General features: G+C 40.8%; 1 protein-coding gene across 4 annotated transcripts in view; it reads left to right on the forward strand.

Moving 5' to 3' along the window:
• The window catches only part of LOC139752063 (poly(ADP-ribose) glycohydrolase-like), a 74,733-nt gene that overhangs the window by 10,160 nt on the left and 44,531 nt on the right, over window positions 1–20,042 (forward strand). For 2 of the 4 annotated variants that reach the window (XM_071667902.1, XM_071667900.1), the window contains exons 2-3: window positions 9,547–9,636; window positions 19,445–19,938. In XM_071667902.1, coding sequence (XP_071524003.1) covers window positions 9,561–9,636; window positions 19,445–19,938 — 570 coding nt within the window. In that variant the 5' untranslated portion in view covers window positions 9,547–9,560. Of the gene's footprint in view, window positions 1–7,680; window positions 7,966–9,546; window positions 9,637–19,444; window positions 19,939–20,042 lie in introns of those variants that run through there. The other 2 variants (XM_071667903.1, XM_071667901.1) reach the window with 2 other exon arrangements.

Consider the following 20,042-nt stretch of genomic DNA (forward strand, 5'->3'; position numbering starts at 1 on the left):
ATATACATATATACACATGTACATAATTCATACTGTCTGCCTTTATTTGTTCCCATCGCCGCCTCGCCACACATGGAATAACAACCCCCTCCCCCCTCATGTGTGCGAGGTAGTGCTAGGAAAGACACCAAAGGCCCCATTCGTTCACACTCAGTCTCTAGCTGTCATGTAATAATGCACCGAAACCACAGCTCCCTTTCCACATCCAGGCCCCACACACTTTCCATGGTTTACCCCAGACGCTTCACATGCCCTGGTTCAATCCATTGACAGCACGTCGACCCCGGTATACCACATCGTTCCAATTCACTCTATTCCTTGCACGCCTTTCACCCTTCTGCATGTTCAGGCCCCGATCACTCAAAATCTTTTTCACTCCATCTTTCCACCTCCAATTTGGTCTCCCACTTCTCGTTCCCTCCACCTCTGACACATATATCCTCTTGGTCAATCTTTCCCCACTCATTCTCTCCATGTGACCAAACCATTTCAAAACACCCTCTTCTGCTCTCTCAACCACACTGTTTTTATTTCCACACATCTCTCTCACCCTTACATTACTTACTCGATCAAACCACCTCACACCACATATTGTCCTCAAACATCTCATTCCAGTACATCCACCCTCCTGCGCACAACTCTATCCATAGCCCACGCCTCGCAACCATACAACATTGTTGGAACCACTATTCCTTCAAACATACCCATTTTTGCTTTCCGAGACAATGTTCTCGACTTCCAAACATTCTTCAAGGCTCCCAGGATTTTCGCCCCCTCCCCCACTCTATGATTCACTTCCGCTTCCATGGTTCCATCCGCTGCCAGATCCACTCCCAGATATCTAAAACACTTTACTTCCTCCAGTTTTTCTCCATTCAAACTTACCTCCCAATTGACTTGACCCTCAACCCTACTGTACCTAATAACCTTGCTCTTATTCACATTTACTCTTAACTTTCTTCTTTCACACACTTTACCAAACTCAGTCACCAGCTTCTGCAGTTTCTTACATGAATCAGCCACCAGCGCTGTATCATCAGTGAACAACAACTGACTCACTTCTCAAGCTCTCTCATCCACAACAGACTGCATACTTGCCCCTCTTTCCAAAACTCTTGCATTCACCTCCCTAACAACCCCATCCATAAACAAATTAAACAACCATGGAGACATCACACACCCCTGCCGCAAACCTACATTCACTGAGAACCAATCACTTTCCTCTCTTCCTCTTTACCTACACGTACACATGCCTTACATCCTCGATAAAAACTTTTCACTGCTTCTGACAACTTGCCTCCCACATCATATATTCTTAAAACCTTCCACAGAGCATCTCTATCAACTCTGTCATATGCCTTCTCCAGATCCATAAATGCTACATACAAATCCATTTGTTTTTCTAAGTATTTCTCACATACATTCTTCAAAGCAAACACCTGATCCACACATCCTCTACCACTTTTGAAACCACACTGCTCTTCCCCAGTCTGATGCTCTGTACATGCCTTCACCCTCTCAATCAATACCCTCCCATATAATTTACCAGGAATACTCAACAAACTTATACCTCTGTAATTTGAGCACTCACTCTTATCCCCTTTGCCTTTGTACATTGGCACTATGCAAGCATTCCGCCAATCCTCAGGCACCTCACCATGAATCATACATACTTTAAATAACCTTACCAACCAGTCAACAATACAGTCACCCCCTTTTTTAATAAATTCCACTGCAGTACCATCCAAACCTGCTGCCTTGCCGGCTTTCATCTTCCGTAAAGCTTTTACTACCTCTTCTCTATTTACCAAATCATTTTCCCTAACCCTCTCGCTTTGCACACCACCTCGACCAAAACACCCTATATCTGCCACTCTATCATCAAACACATTTAACAAACCTTCAAAATACTCACTCCATCTCCTTCTCACTTCACCACTACTTGTTATCACTACCCCATTAGCCCCCTTCACTGAAGTTCCCATTTGCTCCCTTGTCTTACGCACTTCATTTACCTCCTTCCAAAACATCTTTTTATTTTCCCTGAAATTTAATGATACTCTCTCACCCCAACTCTCATTTGCCCTCTTTTTTACCTCTTGCACCTTTCTCTTGACTTCCTGCCTCTTTCTTTTATACCTCTCCCACCCATTTGCATTTTTTCCCTGCAAAAATCGTTCAAATGCCTCTCTCTTCTCTTTCACTAATAATCTTACTTCTTCATCCCACCACTCACTACCTTTTCTAATCAACCCACCTCCCACGCTTCTCATGCCACAAGCATCTTTTGCACAAGCCATCACTGCTTCCCTAAATACATCCCATTCCTCCCCCACTCCCCTTACCTCCTTTGTTCTCACCTTTTTCCATTCTGTACTCAGTCTCTCCTGGTACTTCCTCACACAAGTCTCCTTCCCAAGCTCACTTACTCTCACCACTCTCTTCACCCCAACATTCTCTCTTCTTTTCTGAAAACCCCCACAAATCTTCACCTTCGCCTCCACAATATAATGATCAGAAAATTTAATATATATATATATATATATATATATATATATATATATATATATATATATATATATATATATTTATTTATTTATTTTGCTTTGTCGCTGTCTCCCGCGTTTGCGAGGTAGCGCAAGGAAACAGACGAAAGAAATGGCACAACCCACCCCCATACACAGTGTACACACACACACACGCCCACACACGCAAATATACACACCTATACATCTCAATGTACACATATATATACACACACAGACACATACATATATACCCATGCACACAATTCACACTGTCTGCCCCTATTCATTCCCATCGCCACCTCGCCACACATGGAATACCATCCCCCTCCCCCCTCATGTGTGCGAGGTAGCACTAGGAAAAGACAACAAAGGCCCCATTTGTTCACACTCAAGTCCCCAGCTGTCACGCAATAATGCCCGAAACCACAGCTTCCTTTCCACATCCAGGCCCCACACAACTTTCCATGGTTTACCCCAGACGCTTCACATGCCCTGATTCAATCCACTGACAGCACGTCAACCCCGGTATACCACATCGATCCAATTCACTCTATTCCTTGCCCGCCTTTCACCCTCCTGCATGTTCAGGCCCCGATCACTCAAAACCTTTTTCACTCCATCTTTCCACCTCCAATTTGGTCTCCCACTTCTCCTCGTTCCCTCCACCTCCAACACATATATCCTCTTGGTCAATCTTTCCTCACTCATTCTCTCCATGTGCCCAAACCATTTCAAAACACCCTCTTCTGCTCTCTCAACCACGCTCTTTTTATTTCCACACATCTCTCTTACCCTTACATTACTTACTCGATCAAACCACCTCACACCACACATTGTCCTCAAACATCTCATTTCCAGCACATCCACCCTCCTGCGCACAACTCTATCCATAGCTCACGCCTCGCAACCATACAACATTGTTGGAACCACTATTCCTTCAAACATACCCATTTTTGCTTTCCGAGATAATGTTCTCGACTTCCACACATTCTTCAAGGCTCCCAGGATTTTCGCCCCCTCCCCCACCCTATGATTCACTTCCGCTTCCATGGTTCCATCCGCTGCCAGATCCACTCCCAGATATCTAAAACACTTTACTTCCTCCAGTTTTTCTCCATTCAAACTTACCTCCCAGTTGACTTGACCCTCAACCCTACTGTACCTAATAACCTTGCTCTTATTCACATTTACTCTTAACTTTCTTCTTTCACACACTTTACCAAACTCAGTCACCAGCTTCTGCAGTTTCTCACATGAATCAGCCACCAGCGCTGTATCATCAGCGAACAACATATAAGCATGAATATACATACACAGCCACCCCGTCCGACAGGAAGCAACATCGCCACCTGGTATACCTTTCCTTGGTTTACCTCGGACGCTTCACTTGCTTTGGTTTAGACCATTGGCAGCACGTCGACCCCAGTATTACATCGTTCGAATTCACATTATCCCTTGCACACCTTTCACCCTCATGCATGTTCAGGCCCCGATTGCTCAAAATCTTTTTCACGCCATCCATCTATCTCCATCCTAGCCTCCTGGCCACATTTCATTTTATGAAAGGCTATCAGCACCTCTTCGCTCTTCATCAAAGCACTGTTTGTGACTCTGTATACCACCCAAACCTAAAATGCCCTACATCTACCACCCTACCCTTAAACATTTAACAGTCCTTCACAATACTCACTCCATTTCCTCCTCACCTCATCACTCCCCTTTTTGCCTCCTTCGCCAATGTTCCTATTTGTTCTCTTGTTTTTCGTACATTATTAACTTCCAAGCCAATTTTCTATTGTCCTTAAGATGAACTGATACTCGCTAACCCCAATCCTCATGTGCCCTATTTGCACTTTTCTCTTGACTTCCAGCCGCTTTGTCTTATACCTCCCAATCTTTTACGCTTCTCGCATGTAACTACCGCCCAAACACCCCACTTTTCCCCAGCAACTTTACTTTTTCATTCCACCAATCATTCCCTTTTCTAATCTGCCCACTTCCCAACTTTCGCATGCCATATGCATCTCTTGCAAATGCCAGGACTGCTTCCCTAATACTCTCTATTCATCACCCACTCCTTTTGTTTCATCTGCTCTCACTTTTAGGTACTCTACAGTCAGTCTCGTTTCCAAGTTCACTTACTCTAACCACACTCTTCTCACCGACATTATTTCCAATTGGTACTTGGCATAGGATGTGGTGTGTGTGTGTGTGTGTGTGTGTGTGTGTGTGTGTGTGTGTTTTATACGAGTTTGAGATGGAGCGACACTAATGAAAATTTCTCTCCTCGTAACATACGGATAGCAATCACATTATTAGATTTATTCCGCGGATGGAAAAATGAAGAGGGAACACATTAAATGTCTCGTATCTGAGTGGCTCTGATTCGTTGACCTGAGAAAAAACATAACTGCATACAATCAACATTAACTGAGTTTGTTCTTTTTCATACAAGTATAACTTTAATAGAAAGAAATTGTGTTTTTTCTAAATCTTGAGAATAGTTATATATAGGAACAGTATTTTTCTTTGTTTTTTTTTCAAATGTTAGTGATTTTCCATACAAAAGTTATTATTTTTTCTTTCTCCCCGTTCCCCCTAAAAAATAAAGGGAAAGGCGTCTTGTATTTTGAAATCTAAAATATGGGAAACGTAAATTGATATCATCGAGATCGGAGTGCCTAATGACTTCTTTAAGGACACGTCCATCGTCACGAAACCCAAACAAGCAAACGACTCACTTGTACCTAGCTTCAAGTCAATTATTCGTGATAATGCCGACAATAAAACATATTCCTTTCCTTTTCTGTGGGGTGAAATAATTTTCTGTGGATATTTGTAGCGAAGCTAACTTTATATCGACTATAATTTATCAAAGAAGTCGACATGGCTTGGGCGATAACGTTCCGTGATCATGGCCATCTCGGATTTATCTAGAGATGAAGATAAAGAAATATACAGAGAATGTAAAGATTACTTAGATCCTTTAGGTGTTTGAGGAACAGGTCCTTTAAAAGTGGAAATCTTTAGGAAGAGAGAAAGAAAAATTGAAGGGAATTGCATTGGCGAATACTCCGTGAGGACTACTTATAAATATTCCTTTGCATGTAGTGACAAACATCGTTAAACTGACTGATGCGAAACTTTTAACCATTCGTATTTCACTTTTTCGATTTGAGATTCACTTGACTGATAATCTTGAGTCATCTCATATATATATATATATATATATATATATATATATATATATATATATATATATATATATATATATATATATATATAATATATATATTTTTTTTTTTTTTCTTTGTCGCTGTCTCCCGAGTTTGTGAGGTAGCGCAAGGAAACAGACGAAAGAAATGGCCCAACCCACCCCCATACACATGTATATACATACGTCCACACACGCAAATATACATACCTACACAGCTTTCCATGGTTTACCCCAGACGCTTCACATGCCCTGATTCAATCCACTGACAGCACGTCAACCCCGGTATACCACATCGATCCAATTCACTCTATTCCTTGCCCTCCTTTCACCCTCCTGCATGTTCAGGCCCCGATCACACAAAATCTTTTTCACTCCATCTTTCCACCTCCAATTTGGTCTCCCACTTCTCCTCGTTCCCTCCACCTCCGACACATATATCCTCTTGGTCAATCTTTCCTCACTCATTCTCTCCATGTGCCCAAACCATTTCAAAACACCCTCTTCTGCTCTCTCAACCACGCTCTTTTTATTTCCACACATCTCTCTTACCCTTACGTTACTTACTCGATCAAACCTCCTCACACCACACATTGTCCTCAAACATCTCATTTCCAGCACATCCATCCTCCTGCGCACAACTCTATCCATAGCCCACGCCTCACAACCATACAACATTGTTGGAACCACTATTCCTTCAAACATACCCATTTTTGCTTTCCGAGATAATGTTCTCGACTTCCACACATTCTTCAAGGCTCCCAGGATTTTCGCCCCCTCCCCAAAAAGATTTTGTGTGATCGGGGCCTGAACATGCAGGAGGGTGAAAGGAGGGCAAGGAATAGAGTGAATTGGATCGATGTGGTATACCGGGGTTGACGTGCTGTCAGTGGATTGAATCAGGGCATGTGAAGCGCCTGGGGTAAACCATGGAAAGCTGTGTAGGTATGTATATTTGCGCGTGTGGACGTATGTATATACATGTGTATGGGGGTGGGTTGTGCCATTTCTTTCGTCTGTTTCCATGCGCTACCTCGCAAACGCGGGAGACAGAGACAAAGCAAATATATATATATATATATATATATATATATATATATATATATATGTATATATATATATATATATATATATATATATATGTATATATATATATATTATCCCTGGGGATAGGGGAGAAAGAATACTTCCCACGTATTCCCTGCGTGTCGTAGAAGGCGACTAAAAGGGGAGGGAGCGGGGGGGGCTGGAAATCCTCCCCTCTCAATTTTTTTAATTTTCCAAAAGAAGGAACAGAGAAGGGGGCCAGGTGAGGATATTCCCTCAATGGTCCAGTCCTCTGTTCTTAACGCTACCTCGCTAACGCGGGAAATGGCGAATAGTTTGAAAAAAAAAAAAAAAAAATATATATATATATATATATATATATATATATATATATATATATATATATTCACCTGGAAACTTCAGGTGCTTATTATTTATTTTGGAGTGATGGTTTGAGGTAAAAGTTCTCAAAGATACAAGTACAGTAGCGCGGCAGATAAAGATTCTAAAATATGAAGTGAATAAGAACTTAGTTTATATTCGTTTGTTTATGCCTGGAAAAGTATAAAAATACGAATCCGCAGAGTCAGTAAAGGATACATGTACTATTAAAAATCTTTTCGACGGAAAAAAGATATTTTTTTCATTGCAGGAGTTGGTGCAAGCGATTACGTTATCAATGCGCAACGCCCAAAAGTATCTATTCATAAGTGTATGTACATATAAAAGTCTGTCTATGCTTATCCATAATCAGCTTGAATATCTATGAAGTTTTGATAAATAATTCATAAATCAAAAGATTATTTGCTGAATGATCTTTTTTATCTTTTCATCCCAGTGATAGTCACAGGTATTGCAACATACGCGAATGTTATTGACAATCGTCCAAGCGTTGATAGTCGTATGTCAGGGTGACCAGTGGACAATAAGTGATCCATGAGCTAATTTATTTATATTTGATGACAGTATTTTGAGTTCCCATTAGAGCAATAATCACATGAACGTGACGCAACGCATACATCAAATCGGTACGCAACCGCCCAAGCTGTCTGTTTGTTTTGGTTGAAGGTGAGAGACAGGTCGCCAACGATTGCTGTCTTGTTATATTCTTTACTCCTTGGTGAATCATTCTTAACAGCGCAATTTGTCTCTCAAGAATAAAGAGAAGAAAATCAGGTTGGAAAGAATGCTTAACATAATTAGAGAACATTGGTATAAGTATAGAGTGGAAGGTGTAGATTTAATGACTTTTGTTACGTGCTGCTAATCATTGTATTATCACGACTCCATATACCGTTGCCGGTAAACGTATTCAGAAACGAAACTTTCCATTCCCTTATATCCATCAGCAATAATGGGTAATGTGACAGTCTAGTCCTGCTGCTGTTTGTGTTTCTGTACTGAGTAGGATGAAACTGGCGTCAGTTCAATCCTACACTTAGTAGAATTGATTTAAACATGCTGCATGATTTGCAGAATACTTTTATTGCTATATGATAGTGAATGGGTGATAATGGGGACGGTTTTGATGGTAAGTTAAACACTTGTAGAAATCAGTAAACAGCGTATCTTCCCAAGTAGCAGAAGATGCATACCAACAGTAATGTGGCCTACCACCGGGGACTGGGTGGACTTGATGCATGTGGAGAGGCCGAGTGGCGGCCTGTTTATTTAAATTTTTGCCAGTTTGTAGTACGCCATGGTATGGGGATGTTTATTTTAGTGAAGTCAGTTGAGATTTCATAAATTCTGTTGGTTTCTACAGTTGTTTTGCCTACATTTTATTTAATTAACCCCCACACTTATCGGGCTTTCTTGATTGGCCTGCAGCTTTGAAGCTGCATTTAGGTCCATTAACGGGTCCTGGGTTTATATAATAGAATCATATATCCATTCAATAGTAATATCCATCATACTCCTTTTGGTGTACAGTTGATTATTTTGTTCTCCCCTATTGTGTGGAAAACAAATTCTTCTCTCTGATATATGAAGAGGTGTAGAAAAAATGTATAAACTCGGTTTTTTCCTATGAATTAAGTCTTAGCTGTTCCCAATTACGGAAAAACACTATTTACTTGGTTAGTGAGTTAAAAATGTTCTTTATATGGTTGGCTGCACATAAAACTAAGATAATTATTTTCTTACAAATTAAAGACTGAGCACTTTTGCTTTAGGAAACCACATTATTTACCAATGGTGGACTGAGTCACTAGACAAGGTATGCAAATATCCACTGTGGTTATTTGTGGATTACTGGGGCCCTCAGACAGCTCGTGTGTCACCGTTTATTTGGGTTGCCATCTGTGGCCATCCAGTAAAGCCTGCAGTGTGCACTGAATTCACTTTTTGGTTGGAAATTAAGTTTGTACATTGACAGAAGAGTAGATTTATCTCCTTAGCACTGAAAGGGTTAATGCTTCATTATTGATTTTAGGTCTAATCCAGTTTGCCCTTTAGTAATGTAGATAATAGCCAAACTCCTCTTCCCTCTCCATCAGTGATAATCACTAGATCTGGCATTGCTTTTGCTTGCATCAGTAATGATTTACCATACGTCTAGCCACACTATAATTTGTCCATCATCATCATCTCCATAGGTCTTTCCTTTTTCCTGCATCTATCATTCACCTGTTGTATTTTTGATAGCCATATTCCTTTACATCAGGCAGTCATAATTAAATTCTTGTTCCCTTTCACCCCTCCCCTTCCTGACTAAGAAAAATCTCTGTTGTTTTACGTAGTGCATTTTTTTTGTAGGTAAAGTTGAGGTAATGTCTGATCATCCTCCTAAGAAAAAGTTACGTCAAACATCACTTCTGGATATGCTGAGGCCATCAACTAGTAAAGGTAATCACTGCATGGATTAAGTAACCTGTTAAGTACTGCAATTTTATTGATTATCTGTGTTCTATCTTTTTTCCTTTAATTTTTTATGTTTTCCAGCAGAATGACCTATCTATACAGTTCTTTACATTCCTCCGTCGTAATACCCCTTATGGTATATATACTCTCTAATCCTGTCATTCCACCTATCACCAGCTTCACTCTTGACCCATTCCCTTCCATTTTAGTAGTGAACATCACTTGATTACACTGTGGTAGAAGTTTTTCTTATTAGGTTTCCTTAACTGGTGTATATCTCTTATGTGTATTAGGGAATTGGTCACTGTCAGAAGAACTCCTAATGATTATCTCGTTATTCGTGGACTAATTTTTGAACTCCTTTCATTTTCATTAGAAAATCTGCTTACACTGCGTGCATTTTACAAGTGATTTTAGTGTTTCAGACCAGCATATCTCATTCATATATAGTTGTGGGATTCACTACGAGAAAAATGGATGAGACCCAGTGTTATTTTTTTCTCATATATATAGGTGAGGGATGTCTGATCATTATCTTGTGGAGGCTAAGGTGAAGATTTGTATGGGTTTTCAGAAAAGAAGAGTGAATGTTGGGGTGAAGAGGGTGGTGAGAGTAAGTGAGCTTGAGAAGGAGACCTGTGTGAGGAAGTACCAGGAGAGACTGAGTACAGAATGGAAAAAGGTGAGAACAATGGAAGTAAGGGGAGTGGGGGAGGAATGGGATGTATTTAGGGAATCAGTGATGGATTGCGCAAAAGATGCTTGTGGCATGAGAAGAGTGGGAGGTGGGTTGATTAGAAAGGGTAGTGAGTGGTGGGATGAAGAAGTAAGAGTATTAGTGAAAGAGAAGAGAGAGGCATTTGGACGATTTTTGCAGGGAAAAAATGCAATTGAGTGGGAGATGTATAAAAGAAAGAGACAGGAGGTCAAGAGAAAGGTGCAAGAGGTGAAAAAAAGGGCAAATGAGAGTTGGGGTGAGAGAGTATCAGTAAATTTTAGGGAGAATAAAAAGATGTTCTGGAAGGAGGTAAATAAAGTGCGTAAGACAAGGGAGCAAATGGGAACTTCGGTGAAGGGCGCAAGTGGGGAGGTGATAACAAGTAGTGGTGATGTGAGAAAGAGATGGAGTGAGTATTTTGAAGGTTTGTTGAATGTGTTTGATGATAGAGTGGCAGATATAGGGTGTTTTGGTCGAGGTGGTGTGCAAAGTGAGAGGGTTAGGGAAAATGATTTGGTAAACAGAGAAGAGGTAGTGAAAGCTTTGCGGAAGATGAAAGCCGGCAAGGCAGCGGGTTTGGATGGTATTGCAGTGGAATTTATTAAAAAAGGGGGTGACTGTATTGTTGACTGGTTGGTAAGGTTATTTAATGTATGTATGACTCATGGTGAGGTGCCTGAGGATTGGCGGTATGCGTGCATAGTGCCATTGTACAAAGGCAAAGGGGATAAGAGTGAGTGCTCAAATTACAGAGGTATAAGTTTGTTGAGTATTCCTGGTAAATTATATGGGAGGGTATTGATTGAGAGGGTGAAGGCATGTACAGAGCATCAGATTGGGGAAGAGCAGTGTGGTTTCAGAAGTGGTAGAGGATGTGTGGATCAGGTGTTTGCTTTGGAGAATGTATGTGAGAAATACTTAGAAAAGCAAATGGATTTGTATGTAGCATTTATGGATCTGGAGAAGGCATATGATAGAGTTGATAGAGATGCTCTGTGGAAGGTATTAAGAATATATGGTGTGGGAGGAAAGTTGTTAGAAGCAGTGAAAAGTTTTTATCGAGGATGTAAGGCATGTGTACGTGTAGGAAGAGAGGAAAGTGATTGGTTCTCAGTGAATGTAGGTTTGCGGCAGGGGTGTGTGATGTCTCCATGGTTGTTTAATTTGTTTATGGATGGGGTTGTTAGGGAGGTAAATGCAAGAGTTTTGGAAAGAGGGGCAAGTATGAAGTCTGTTGGGGATGAGAGAGCTTGGGAAGTGAGTCGGTTGTTGTTCGCTGATGATACAGCGCTGGTGGCTGATTCATGTGAGAAACTGCAGAAGCTGGTGACTGAGTTTGGAAAAGTGTGTGGAAGAAGAAAGTTAAGAGTAAATGTGAATAAGAGCAAGGTTATTAGGTACAGTAGGGTTGAGGGTCAAGTCAATTGGGAGGTGAGTTTGAATAGAGAAAAACTGGAGGAAGTGAAGTGTTTTAGATATCTGGGAGTGGATCTGGCAGCGAATGGAACCATGGAAGCGGAAGTGGATCATAGGGTGGGGGAGGGGGCGAAAATCCTGGGGGCCTTGAAGAATGTGTGGAAGTCGAGAACATTATCTCGGAAAGCAAAAATGGGTATGTTTGAAGGAATAGTGGTTCCAACAATGTTGTATGGTTGCGAGGCGTGGGCTATGGATAGAGTTGTGCGCAGGAGGATGGATGTGCTGGAAATGAGATGTTTGAGGACAATGTGTGGTGTGAGGTGGTTTGATCGAGTGAGTAACGTAAGGGTAAGAGAGATGTGTGGAAATAAAAAGAGCGTGGTTGAGAGAGCAGAAGAGGGTGTTTTGAAGTGGTTTGGGCACATGGAGAGGATGAGTGAGGAAAGATTGACCAAGAGGATATATGTGTCGGAGGTGGAGGGAACAAGGAGAAGAGAGAGACCAAATTGGAGGTGGAAAGATGGAGTGAAAAAGATTTTGTGTGATCGGGGCCTGAACATGCAGGAGGGTGAAAGGAGGGCAAGGAATAGAGTGAATTGGAGCGATGTGGTATACCGGGGTTGACGTGCTGTCAGTGGACTGAAGCAGGGCATGTGAAGCGTCTGGGGTAAACCATGGAAAGCTGTGTAGGTATGTATATTTGCGTGTGTGGACGTATGTATATACATGTGTATGGGGGGGGTTGGGCCATTTCTTTCGTCTGTTTCCTTGCGCTACCTCGCAAACGCGGGAGACAGCGACAAAGTATAATAAAAGAAAAAAATATAGGTGAGTGTAGCAATTTGCCTGCCCTTTGAATACTGATAATATCTTCTGCCTTTTGATTATATTGTTGATATTAGATAATCCTGCTAATTTCAGACTTTTACATACCTTTTTATTTTGATGTTATACCTTTTCTTTGTTAAGTTTCATGTTTCTATTGATAGTCTTTACATAGTATTTTCCTTTTAATTGTTCATTTGAAGACATTGATGTCTCTTTGGGACTCATTTGATTTATGTTCCATTGAAAACACTCCGATGATATTAGTTATTTAGAGAACTGTCATACTGGAGAGTGATTCAGGCCATGTACCCCACTTGCCGGGCACACTAGCCAAGTGATGCTTTAATCTCAGTCATTAGATTACTAAATTGTCACAAAAAACCTTGTCTGCCTCCTCATACATTTTTACAAGTGATTTCACATCTAAATTTTATTACTTTGGCATCTCTCCTTTGGCCATGATTACCGTATGCAGATGTTTAGACATGGAATTGGCAAGGTTCTTAAAGTATTTTAAGTTCATGTTTTGGGTCCATAGGGTCTTGATCTCCTGAATGAGGTGAGGCATTGATAAGGTGTGGCAGGAAGTAGTCACATGATCATGTGTTCTGAGCACCCAATATGCTTAGAAATCTCATGTACTCTGACATTTTCATGCTTCCAGGTGAGCATTTAGGCTTTCTCCTTCATATAGAAAGGTAAGAGCCATTCATCCTGAAGCATAGGTGGAAGAAATACTGCACCCAGAAGCAAACTTCCTAAAATGAATGGATAGCCTTTAAAAGTAGAGAAAGAATGTTGTTCCCTTAAGATAGCCTCTGGCACAATGAAGTGGGTTGCTGACACCTTTAGAAACATTAGTCTCAGCAACCAGATGTATGATGTTTTCACCAAGTGTCATATTCTTTTACCCACAATTAACCTTAGCCATTTATTGCCTTTGAAAATATGTGGCACATTTGCAGTGTTTTTGAGGACACTGTACATGCACAGTGCTATAGTGTGAATTTATGAACATTTAGTGTACAGGCTGTCTTAGTGAAATGAGAGAAAGTAGGTGTAAGGGTGACCACATTGAAAATTGAAAGAAAAAGTGACTGAATATGTTTGAGAAGGAAGCAAGTAAGGAAGATATTTGTGTTATGGTTCAGGAGTTTTGGGTTGGTTTTTTTTTTTTAAAATATCGTGCTACCTAACTTTATTGATAATGGAATACTGGAAGTCCTCCCCTTATGAATGTCTATCCTTCAGTTACCTGTACTTCTGAATGAGCTTCAGTAGATACTTTTGATTTTTAGTGGAACAACTTGAATATGCATATTTTATTAATGGATGTGGAAGGATGGAGTGAAAAAGATTTTGAATGCGGGGCCTGAACAAACAGGATGGTGAAAGGCGTGCAAGGATTAGAGTGAATTGGAACGATGTGGTATACTGGGGTCGATGTGCTGTCACTGGATTGAACCAGGGCATGTGAAGGGTTGGGGTAAACCATGGAAAATTTTGTGGGGTCTGAATGTGGAAAGGGAGCTGTGGTTTCGGTGCATTACACATGACAGCTAGAGACTTTTTGTCTGTTCCTTTTGCTGCCTCGAGGGAAGGAGGGAATGTTATTTCGTGTGTGACAGGGTGGCGATGGGAATGGATGAAGGCAGCAAGTATGGATATGTATATGTTTTGGATGTTTTGGCTCTGAGTGAAACGAAGCTCAAGGGTAAAGGGGAAGAGTGGTTTGGAAATGTCTGGGGAGTGAAGTCAGGGGTTAGTGAGAGGACAAGAGCAAGGGAAGGAGTAGCAATACTCCTGAAACAGGAGTTGTGGGAGTATGTGATAGAATGTAAGAAAGTAAATTCTCGATTAATATGGGTAAAATTGAAAGTTGATGGAGAGAGGTGGGTGATTATTGGTGCATATGCACCTGGGCATGAGAAGAAAGTTCATGAGAGGCAAGTGTTTTGGGAGCAGCTGAATGAGTGTGTTAGCGGTTTTGATGCACGAGACCGGGTTATAGTGATGGGTGATTTGAATGCAAAGGTGAGTAATGTGGCAGTTGAGGGAATAATTGGTATGCATGGGGTGTTCAGTGTTGTAAATGGAAATGGTGAAGAGCTTGTAGATTTATGTGCTGAAAAAGGACTGATGATTGGGAATACCTGGTTTAAAAAGCGAGATATACATAAGTATACTTATGTAAGTAGGAGAGATGGCCAGAGAGCGTTATTGGATTACGTGTTAATTGACAGGCGTGCGAAAGAGAGACTTTGGATGTTAATGTGCTGAGAGGTGCAACTGGAGGGATGTCTGATCATTATCTTGTGGAGGCTAAGGTGAAGATTAGTATGGGTTTTCAGAAAAGAGGAGTGAATGTTGGGGTGAAGAAGGTGGTGAGAGTGAGTGAGCTTGGGAAGGAGACCTGTGTGGGGAAGTACCAGGAGAGACTGTGTACAGAATGGAAAAAGGTGAGAACAATGGAAGTAAGGGGAGTGGGGGAGGAATGGGATGTATTTAGGGAATCAGTGATGGATTGCGCAAAAGATGCTTGTGGCATGAGAAGAGTGGGAGGTGGGCTGTTTAGAAAGGGTAGTGAGTGGTGGGATGAAGAAGTAAGAGTATTAGTGAAAGAGAAGAGAGAGGCATTTGGACGATTTTTGCAGGGAAAAAATGCAATTGAGTGGGAGAAGTATAAAAGAAAGAGACAGGAGGTCAAGAGAAAGGTGCAAGAGGTGAAAAAAAGGGCAAATGAGAGTTGGGGTGAGAGACTATCAGTAAATTTTAGGGAGAATAAAAAGATGTTCTGGAAGGAGGTAAATAGGGTGCGTAAGACAAGGGAGCAAATGGGAACTTCAGTGAAGGGCGTAAATGGGGAGGTGATAACAAGTAGCGGTGATGTGAGAAGGAGATGGAATGAGTATTTTGAAGGTTTGTTGAATGTGTCTGATGACAGAGTGGCAGATATAGGGTGTTTTGGTCGAGGTGGTGTGCAAAGTGAGAGGGTTAGGGAAAATGATTTGGTAAACAGAGAAGAGGTAGTAAAAGCTTTGCGGAAGATGAAAGCCGGCAAGGCAGCAGGTTTGGATGGTATTGCAGTGGAATTTATTAAAAAGGGGGGTGACTGTATTGTTGACTGGTTGGTAAGGTTATTTAATGTATGTATGACTCATGGTGAGGTGCCTGAGGATTGGCGGAATGCGTGCATAGTGCCATTGTACAAAGGCAAAGGGGATAAGAGTGAGTGCTCAAATTACAGAGGTATAAGTTTGTTGAGTATTCCTGGTAAATTATATGGGAGGGTATTGATTGAGAGGGTGAAGGCATGTACAGAGCATCAGATTGGGGAAGAGCAGTGCGGTTTCAGAAGTGGTAGAGGATGTGTGGATCAGGTGTTTGCTTTGAAGAATGTATGTGAGAAATACTTAGAAAAGCAAATGGATTTGTATGTAGCATTTATGGATCTGGAGAAGGCATATGATAGAGTTGATAGAGATGCTCTGTGGAAGGTATTAAGAATATATGGTGTGGGAGGCAAGTTGTTAGAAGCAGTGAAAAGTTTTTATCGAGGATGTAAGGCATGTGTACGTGTAGGAAGAGAGGAAAGTGATTGGTTCTCAGTGAATGTAGGTTTGCGGCAGGGGTGTGTGATGTCTCCATGGTTGTTTAATTTGTTTATGGATGGGGTTGTTAGGGAGGTAAATGCAAGAGTCCTGGAAAGAGGGGCAAGTATGAAGTCTGTTGGGGATGAGAGAGCTTGGGAAGTGAGTCAGTTGTTGTTCGCTGATGATACAGCGCTGGTGGCTGATTCATGTGAGAAACTGCAGAAGCTGGTGACTGAGTTTGGTAAAGTGTGTGGAAGAAGAAAGTTAAGAGTAAATGTGAATAAGAGCAAGGTTATTAGGTACAGTAGGGGTGAGGGTCAAGTCAATTGGGAGGTGAGTTTGAATGGAGAAAAACTGGAGGAAGTGAAGTGTTTTAGATATCTGGGAGTGGATCTGTCAGCGGATGGAACCATGGAAGCGGAAGTGGATCATAGGGTGGGGGAGGGGGCGAAAATTTTGGGAGCCTTGAAAAATGTGTGGAAGTCGAGAACATTATCTCGGAAAGCAAAAATGGGTATGTTTGAAGGAATAGTGGTTCCAACAATGTTGTATGGTTGCGAGGCGTGGGCTATGGATAGAGATGTGCGCAGGAGGATGGATGTGCTGGAAATGAGTTGTTTGAGGACAATGTGTGGTGTGAGGTGGTTTGAGCGAGTGAGTAACGTAAGGGTAAGAGAGATGTGTGGAAATAAAAAGAGCGTGGTTGAGAGAGCAGAAGAGGGTGTTTTGAAATGGTTTGGGCACATGGAGAGAATGAGTGAGGAAAGATTGACCAAGAGGATATATGTGTCGGAGGTGGAGGGAACGAGGAGAAGAGGGAGACCAAATTGGAGGTGGAAAGATGGAGTGAAAAAGATTTTGTGTGATCGGGGCCTGAACATGCAGGAGGGTGAAAGGAGGGCAAGGAATAGAGTGAATTGGAGCGATGTGGTATACAGGGGTTGACGTGCTGTCAGTGGATTGAATCAAGGCATGTGAAGCGTCTGGGGTAAACCATGGAAAGCTGTGTAGGTATGTATATTTGCGTGTGTGGACGTATGTATATATATACATGTGTATGGTTGGGCCATTTCTTTCGTCTGTTTCCTTGCACTACCTCGCAAACGCGGGAGACAGCGACAAAGTGTAATAAAAAAAAAAATATATAGGTGAGTGTAGCAATTTGCCTGCCCTTTGAATACTGATAATATCTTCTGCCTTTTGATTATATTGTTGATATCAGATAATCCTGCTAATTTCAGACTTTTACATACCTTTTTATTTTGATGTTATACCTTTTCTTTGTTAAGTTTCATGTTTCTATTGATAGTCTTTACATAGTATTTTCCTTTTAATTGTTCATTTGAAGACATTGATGTCTCTTTGGGACTCATTTGATTTATGTTCCATTGAAAACACTCCGATGATATTAGTTATTTAGAGAACTGTCATACTGGAGAGTGATTCAGGCCATGTACCCCACTTGCCGGGCACACTAGCCAAGTGATGCTTTAATCTCAGTCATTAGATTACTAAATTGTCACAAAAAACCTTGTCTGCCTCCTCATACATTTTTACAAGTGATTTCACATCTAAATTTTATTACTTTGTCATCTCTCCTTTGGCCATGATTACCGTATGCAGATGTTTAGACATGGAATTGGCAAGGTTCTTAAAGTATTTTAAGTTCATGTTTTGGGTCCATAGGGTCTTGATCTCCTGAATGAGGTGAGGCATTGATAAGGTGTGGCAGGAAGTAGTCACATGATCATGTGTTCTGAGCACCCAATATGCTTAGAAATCTCATGTACTCTGACATTTTCATGCTTCCAGGTGAGCATTTAGGCTTTCTCCTTCATATAGAAAGGTAAGAGCCATTCATCCTGAAGCATAGGTGGAAGAAATACTGCACCCAGAAGCGAACTTCCTAAAATGAATGGATAGCCTGTAAAAGTAGAGAAAGAATGTTGTTCCCTTAAGATAGCCTCTGGCACAATGAAGTGGGTTGCTGACACCTTTAGAAACATTAGTCTCAGCAACCAGATGTATGATGTTTTCACCAAGTGTCATATTCTTTTACCCACAATTAACCTTAGCCATTTATTGCCTTTGAAAATATGTGGCACATTTGCAGTGTTTTTGAGGACACTGTACATGCACAGTGCTATAGTGTGAATTTATGAACATTTAGTGTACAGGCTGTCTTAGTGAAATGAGAGAAAGTAGGTGTAAGGGTGACCACATTGAAAATTGAAAGAAAAAGTGACTGAATATGTTTGAGAAGGAAGCAAGTAAGGAAGATATTTGTGTTATGGTTCAGGAGTTTTGGGTTGGTTTTTTTTTTTTTTTAAAATATCGTGCTACCTAACTTTATTGAGAATGGAATACTGGAAGTCCTCCCCTTATGAATGTCTATCCTTCAGTTACCTGTACTTCTGAATGAGCTTCAGTAGATACTTTTGATTTTTAGTGGAACAACTTGAATATGCATATTTTATTAATGGATGTGGAAGGATGGAGTGAAAAAGATTTTGAGTGCGGGGCCTGAACAAACAGGATGGTGAAAGGCGTGCAAGGATTAGAGTGAATTGGAACGATGTGGTATACTGGGGTCGATGTGCTGTCACTGGATTGAACCAGGGCATGTGAAGGGTTGGGGTAAACCATGGAAAATTTTGTGGGGTCTGAATGTGGAAAGGGAGCTGTGGTTTCGGTGCATTACACATGACAGCTAGAGACTTTTTGTCTGTTCCTTTTGCTGCCTCGAGGGAAGGAGGGAATGTTATTTCGTGTGTGACAGGGTGGCGATGGGAATGGATGAAGGCAGCAAGTATGGATATGTATATGTGTATATATATGTATATGTCTGTGTATGTTGAAATGTATATGTTTGTATATGTGCGTGTGTGGGCGTTTATGTATATACATATGTATGTGGGTGGGTTGGGCCATTCTTCATCTATTTCCTTGCGCTACCTCGCTAACGCAGGGGACGGCGGTTAAGTATGATGAAAATATAGATAAATAGATTAACTACTATTTTTATTTCAGAATACAATATTTATGACATTACTGCAGGCAGGTATTGGTATATTCTCTAATTTTATGCAAAATATCATAATTTCTCCATATTTTCTGACTTGCTAACAATTCAGTTGACAAAGAGGGTACAGAAATGTAACCAATTCATAAGTTGGGAACTTCTGGCTTAGTAGTTTACCCATTATTGATATTTGTATTTTTTTCTGGCTTTCAGAAAACAGAAATAAGGGTGAAAATAACTCATGTGCTGTTGACTTGGAATCTGATAGTTCACAGAATATAGAATCCAGTATAGAGTGTATGAGACTTGGTTCTTTCTCATCAGATACAAGTGCATCAGATGATGTTGAGCTTACAGAAAAAAATGATGAGACTAGAACAGAAGCTTTAAGAAATGTGACATGCATAGAAGAGGAACAGGTTAATGATAATGATAAGTCAATCCAAAATAATAATGAAAAAGTAGAGAATGTCTGTGAGTCTTGGAGCTTTGGAACAAAAGAACAGTTACAAGCAAGTTCTAGAAAAAAAGATAAACAGTTTAGTGGTGAACATCATGATGATTCAGTAACAACTAAAAGAAGTTTAGACTCCAGAAAGGCACAGACTGAAAGTTCTAGGGACAAGAGCTTGTTAAAGATATCATCACCCAAGAAATCATCCAAGAAGTTAACACCAAAAAAGTCACCGAGAAAATCTCCTTTAAAGGTATTGTGGTTGCTTATATTTTCAAGACAGAGTTAACCCATATGTTGTGCAGTAGATGATTTGTCGTTAGTATACTAATCAGTATTTCACACAAATTGCTAAGA

Source organism: Panulirus ornatus, chromosome 12, assembly GCF_036320965.1.
Source record: "Panulirus ornatus isolate Po-2019 chromosome 12, ASM3632096v1, whole genome shotgun sequence".
In the NCBI taxonomy this organism is placed as follows: Eukaryota; Metazoa; Arthropoda; class Malacostraca; order Decapoda; family Palinuridae; genus Panulirus; species Panulirus ornatus.